Source organism: Coffea arabica, chromosome 5c, assembly GCF_036785885.1.
Source record: "Coffea arabica cultivar ET-39 chromosome 5c, Coffea Arabica ET-39 HiFi, whole genome shotgun sequence".
NCBI lineage: Eukaryota > Viridiplantae > Streptophyta > Magnoliopsida > Gentianales > Rubiaceae > Coffea > Coffea arabica.
The window spans coordinates 827,940-834,369 of NC_092319.1; the positions used below are offsets into that span (position 1 = coordinate 827,940).

At 36.4% G+C, this 6,430-nt stretch overlaps 1 protein-coding gene across 3 annotated transcripts; it reads right to left on the minus strand.

The window, feature by feature from the left end:
• Positions 1-1,131: 1,131 nt before the first annotated feature.
• On the minus strand, positions 1,132-5,591 carry LOC140007595 (uncharacterized). 3 transcript variants are annotated; one of them, XM_072050378.1, is made up of 5 exons: positions 5,416-5,591; positions 4,131-4,177; positions 3,545-3,710; positions 2,048-2,164; positions 1,132-1,652 (listed from the first exon to the last, which is right to left on the minus strand). In XM_072050378.1, exons 2-5 carry the CDS (start codon positions 4,159-4,161, stop codon positions 1,544-1,546), a joined length of 423 nt encoding a protein of 140 aa, XP_071906479.1. In that variant the 5' UTR covers positions 4,162-4,177; positions 5,416-5,591; the 3' UTR covers positions 1,132-1,543. The 3 variants fall into 3 exon arrangements, 2 of the variants coding, with proteins under 2 accessions (XP_071906479.1, XP_071906477.1); XM_072050376.1 differs by lacking the exon at positions 5,416-5,591 and having other exon boundaries at positions 4,131-4,512; XR_011814883.1 differs by lacking the exons at positions 1,132-1,652; positions 2,048-2,164; positions 5,416-5,591 and adding an exon at positions 2,352-2,976 and having other exon boundaries at positions 4,131-4,435.
• Positions 5,592-6,430: the final 839 nt, after the last annotated feature.

Below are 6,430 nucleotides of genomic sequence, written 5' to 3' on the forward strand. Positions count from 1 at the left end.
AGTTGAAGATTCTCCATTGACTTATGCCTAGAGGAAGACTTTATTCATGTGTTAGATCACAAGTCATGACCAGGAAAGCTCCATCCAGGCAACAGGCTATCATGTGGCTTGGCAGCTTAAATTGGTCCTTAATTTGTACAAATTGCACAAATTACTAATATGGAAAGGATAGTATATGTTGATCTTTTCTCCTCCCCAATGTGCTACTTAAACCTTTAAGGGTTAAATGCACCACACTCCCTAAATTTTATCCTTAGTAACACATTGCCACTCGAGAACTCATTAAATAAGTATTTTGCCTTCCTATTTGATATTTTAAGACAAAAGTATTCTTACTATTTTATTCTGTTTTTTTTTATTTATTCACTCGCCCCCCCCCCCTGCCGTTTTTTTTTCTTTTTCACTACTTTTTTATTTTTTATTTTTAAATATTTTTTCACTACTCTCATATCACTATTTTGTTTACCAAGGAATCATCTATGGCGTTCAAGAGAAGTGCAACCCAATGGCATTGGAATCAGCCCTGCGCAATTTTTATATGTCTTTGATTCTATTTTCCTTCACATATTTTGATTCCCCACTCCACTAGTCAGTGAGTTATCTTATCTGGAAGGAGAAAGAAACCATACACAGAAAAGAGTGTGGAAAATCTGTATATAAGGCAGCGACATTAGATTAGAGCACTAAATTAACATGTATCCTTGTCTTAATTTCATGCGACCTTGTCAATGTCCACAACAACAAAATCTTTTCCTTGTCAGCAATATTTCGAAAGGCAATTAAACTAAATAAAGCTATGTGCTTAAATAAAGCTGGCCAAGATTGACTAGACTGATTCAAATCCATAAATTTTGTGCTTAATACCTAATCGAAATTGTCTAAAAAAAATAATAATAATAAAGCTAGTGTAAGGGCTTCTTATAAAAGTGCCAACTCCTTTTGAACCGAAACCCACTTATGAAACTTAACTCAATTAAAAGTTGAAATTTTCAAAAATGGTAATTCGTTGTGAAATTTTTAAACATTTTTGTAGATCCTTTTCCAGTTGATTTGAGAAAAGTATCCACATAATGAAAATACGCCACCACATAATGTGTAAACAAAGGAAACCCAAAAAAGAAGAAAGAAAAAGAAGTATAAGGCAGCCAAACAGCCACATATTTTTAGTTGCCATATCAGCAGATATAATAAGTGAAACTACGTAGTTTCACATTGGACAGGAAATTGGACACAAAATATTGAACAGAGGATCTGCTCTCGAAAATGGAGCAAGTCAGAATCACAAGGCTACACACATTGTGAATGGTATCTTCTCCCATTTAAAACATTGCCCCTTAATTAAAGGCCAAAACTTGAATTAAAGAACCAGTAGCCATGCTTGACCAGAACAGTATCCAGTCTTCACCAATCTATCGAATTCTCCACACGGACTCCTTGAATGTGGAAGAAAGACTAAAAAATGTTTAGAGTCGGCTTGATTTCCAATAGCCCAATAACTAGTATATGCCTGCATTTTCGGTTCCAACTCTTCAGACTATTGCCACTAAGTCTTAGTTGACTCGTGGTAATAGCAAGGAAAGGACGGTTGTCCAGCCGTGCTTGACCCGAAGAACAACCGGTCTCCAATCTCTCTCGTTTTCCAAATGGACCCCCTGAACGTGGAAGAGAGACTAGTGAGAAGACTTCAATTAATTTCCAATGGCCCACGTAACATTGAAATTGGCAGATACTTGTGTTTGGATGTAAGATTATTTGGGATATTTTTTTCCTAAAAAAAAATACTATATCACTTCTTTGATGCGATATGTATAAAATAAAAATATAATTAAAAAATATTTTTGTAATGCAAGTAGATAAATTTGTACAAATATTTAGCGTGCATTTAAGTCCCAACTCTTGAAAAGAAGTGCTACTCCTAATTAGTAGAAATTTTCACTTCTTTAATTCAATCATTTTCTTTGATTAATGCAAGATTAGATCAGATGAAGACGAGCATGGTAAAAGGCGGTTGCATGGAAATCAAGAGCTGTTGGAGCTTTAGATTGACCTGGGCATGCAAACCCTGAGCCTGGAAGGACTCATCACAATGGCATTAGCATCTCTCGTCTCTAAGAGCAGCCTTATTTGCAACCTCAAATAGCTAAGAATAATTGCATTTGGTAACCTGTCAATTCAAACAGCAATTTCTTTCCTGTATTATAATGAATCTCATTGAGGTACTAGCAAGCTCAAACTTTTAAACTTGCCAGCCAGGTCAGTTTTTCTACAAACGCCAAAAAATACGTTCGATCAGAAAGGTGAAAACTATCTCTACACATTATATAGTTTTTGTTTGTACATGGAGCAAAAGATGAGGCAGTGTTCAGCAAAACCGAAAGCACATTGGAAAAAAATGAGCATTGAGTTAAATATTGTGATACACAAATAAAAGAACTGGAAGCCAAATTCAAAATCTTGACTTGCCCAATTCCTAGCCCTATTGAAAATGGAAGTGGGGTTGGGGTGCCCAATCCCTATCTTGCAGGCTTGCGAACAAATGCTACGATCAAACATGCATCTGCAGTGTGCAATGTCAAGAAAATAACCTTCCTTCAAATTCTACGCAAAATTTTGGTGCACGACTAATATTTACACCATAGATTACGTATATTTACACCTTCAATTTTGGTGCAAGACTATCGGGTACTAGTTTCATGGGATTCTTATTCATCAATCTGACAATGGTGCACGTCCAACCCATACAGTAATAATACCAATAAGATTAATCATCATGAGATGAGATTAACCCAGGACTAGGAGAGATGTAATGCTACTACTGAAAAATCCCACTTCAACACACGAAGTCCAAGCCATGAACTGGAAACAAACAAAGAAAGATGCTACTGTACAAGAAATGGCACGAGCGGAAGAAGAAATGGTGGTGTCGTCTCTGCAGTTTCGGGTCATCAACAGAAACAGCAACAGCAGGCCGCACAGCTGCACCGACATCCGTTCACAATATATGTTTCAATTAATACACACACGCACTTAATTTTACTATTAACCTTTTACTTTTCTAGTTAACGAGTTCTTTTTTGTCACACTTTTTTTTCCCTATTGTATTTGCCTTTCCACCTTTTTCCATTCCCCGGCGATAAGAAATACTTTACAAAATTAATATCCCAAAATTTTCAGACATTCTTATCCCTATTGTAGTCTCCTTATGTGATTTCAATTCGCAAAGTAACAGTCAGAAAAAAAAACAAAAAAAAAAAAGATACAAGAAGAAGAGTAATCCTGTTAGAAATCAAGAAAGTCCAGGGACGATTTTCAACAAAGCGTTAACATCAGGCAGTAGGATTTTCCTTTGATTCCTTAATTCTTTGTTGTCAAAATCGAGTTCCCCCCCCCCTCTACCCTAAAAAAGAGATTAAGGTTCCTTTTGTTTAGATCAAAGTCTAAAGAATCCCGTGACTACTACATTGCACCAGCAGAAAAAAGTCAAACTATATAAGAGGGGGAATAGTAAGTAAAAAAAAAAAAGAGGGATGAGGAGAAAACTGACCAGCCGCCCCCCCCTATGGACGTACTTTTGGACGTAGTTTTGCCGGGTGCTGGAGCGGAATCAGAGGCTTGAGCTGCATCTCTGACGGGATATCCAAGAGGCGGTGGGGGAGTTAAGTATGCAGGTGGTTGTGGCTGTGCTTGTGCTGCTGGGTAGGGATATGCCACTGCATGCAACCAAAACAAATATCGCATTCACATAACCAACTAATAGTAGTAGTAAGAATCATCAAACCGACCAAAACTATGGCTCCGTTTAGCAAGTGAGTTTTTTAGGTGTTTGTCTAAAATTTTACCGTAGTTTACTATAGAAGTTGTAGAAAAAATTTTTGAAGTGTGTAATTTTTTGGATATTTTGAATTGTATAGTTTAAAAACTTTGAGAAGTTTTTTGAGATTACTATAGCTAAAGTTGTTAAAAAACTTGTAGCAAACAAACTTGACCAAAAGCTTGCTTGCCAAACAAAGCCCGTATAATTGCAGCTAGCAACGAGATAAACCCAAGAAAAAAAGTGTTAGAGAAATAGTGATTGATCTTTTTACGTATAGTATGTATATATGATGATGATGGATGAAGCACAAAAGTACCTGGAGCCTGGTTTTGGTTGTACTTGCTCATGATGGACGGATGGATGCTGTTGAATGATATAGGGATGGAATTAGTTAACTTGAAGTGAAGTTTGATGGGCAAGACAATAGAAGATACAATACTCGTGTATATATATAAGATTGGTCTGCATTCTAATATATAGACTTTCCTGAAAATATTTTCCCAACAAGTGCATAGGCACCCGTCTGGATCGGGTGGTGATTCACCAGATTCCCCTTAACCTATTTAGGTGTCCCTTCCCCTCGTGTAGAATAGGAGTAGTTGTAGCATAAAATCTATCGTATCGACAAAAAAAATGCATATATAAGATTGGATGGAGGAGTAGGTTAAGGTATATTTATATGTAGAAATTCATGTTTAGGACATAAGAGCAATGTTGTTAAATTCAAATCGGATAGTGACTCGGCTAAACTACTAGGTCAGGAGTCAATTGGTCGAATCGGTCGGACCGTTTTCAAAAACCCGCTGACGTCAGCATGATGTTATAATTATTTTATATTTTTATAAGTTTAAAAAATATTGAAATTAAGTTCTTGATTATATTTGGCCAATCATGAAAAATATTCCCAAAATATTAGACTTGCAATCAAATACAGACCTAATAATTATATATAAATATGTAAATTCATAATTAAAATATGTCCATTCTCTAAAACTACTTGAAAAACTAAATTAAAAGAAATTAATGCAAATTGGAATCACTGATGCGAAATTAATGAGATCATAGGGATGAAAACATCTTGATTTAGAGATCATTTAGGAAAGCAAGTGATTTTGATATTTTCACTAAATGGGTGACGTGTTCTTATTCCTATAAATAAATGAAAGTGTTACAATTTAGGTAATTCAAGCTATATTTGGGGAAAAGACGAAAAAAACTTTGAGAACCGGGTCAACCAATGGAATCGAATCATTGGTTTAGCCGATTTTTGATAGTTTTGACTGATTTTTTATCAAAACGGTTTTATACTACAAATCAGTTCGAAAAGAAGACCGGTTCATGATCGGACCGATCGAACAGGTTGATTCGGTCAGAGTCTAACAACATTGCATGGAAGGGGGAGAGGAAGAGACTTAAGGGGGAGGAAAGAGAAGGAGAAGGAGAAGGCAGGAAGAAGGAAGGTGGGTGGTGGAGTAGTCAAAATAAGATGCGAAAGATGGCGGACTTAACAAGTAAGCAAACAACACAACAAAAAGGTAGATGGAAACACCACGAATTATTATGATGACAGAGAGAGAGAGAGAGAGAGAGTTGAGACCAACCTACCAAGTTGTAGACTTTCTTAAGGCAACGACCAAGATGAAGGTTCCAAGTTCCAACTGTTCAAAAGAATGAAATTGCCATCGAATTTCCCCTGAGAGAGGGATGACAATTAAAAAGGGTGCTCGCCCGAGGTTCATGGGGGATGACGGGGGTAATTTTTACCTTCCGTTAAAAAAAAGGGGTAGGGGATCCCATCCCATCCCCTACCCTATCCCCTGCTTTAATATATATATATATATATATATATATATATATATTATAATTACATATATAACATATTTAATATTATTAGTTATACTAATAATTATATATTTATATTAATGTAAATTATTGATTAGTTATATTAATATATTTATACTAAATTATTGATTATATATTTATTAATTATATATTTCTTATTTATTATAAACTTTTTTTACACGAGCACCCAAAGGAGAAACGTGGCGGGATGAAGATGGGACAGGAGAAGCACAGGCGAGACGATGTCTAGGCAACGGGACGAGGCCCCTAGTTGTTGCAATTCCTATCTGTAGAGGCCAACTTGGTCTCGTCTATAAACAAGTTCAGTTTCAACAATTCAAAGATGGAGGAAATCAACATTGTGAAAAAAGTTCAGCAAGAATGGTTGGAGTTTAAGGAAGCTGAGGAACAAGAAGGCAGAAGAAGCATTGCTAAAACAACTCCCAATCAGCGAAATAGAAGCTGGATAACACCAATGGAGGGTGTGTATAAGTTAAACAGAGATGCTGCAATCTCCTCGCAAATGATCAGAACAAGAAAAGGTATCGTTTCTAGGAGCTAGAAAGGAGAGATTCTAAAAGTCTGGGCTATAATAGAGGAAAAGATAGGAGAACCAAGACTAGAGGAGGCCCGGGCAATCAGAATAGCTCTGCAACTAGGCAAAGAAGCAGGCCGGAGAAAGATTGAGGTACAATCAGACTGCAAAAGTGTGATAGATTGTATCACAGCAAACAACTGCAATGACTGCAACATTGCTGTGTGATACTGGAGGAT

Coding starts and splice junctions, on each gene's coding strand:
- LOC140007595 (XM_072050378.1), bottom strand. CDS start 4,161: ATGAGCAAGTACAACCAAAACCAGGCTCCAG. Junction 3,711..4,130: donor CAACCAAAACCAGGCTCCAG/GTACTTTTGTGC, acceptor GGTTGCATGCAG/TGGCATATCCCTACCCAGCA. Junction 1,653..2,047: donor CTCAGGGTTTGCATGCCCAG/GTCAATCTAAAG, acceptor TTCCACGTTCAG/GGGGTCCATTTGGAAAACGA.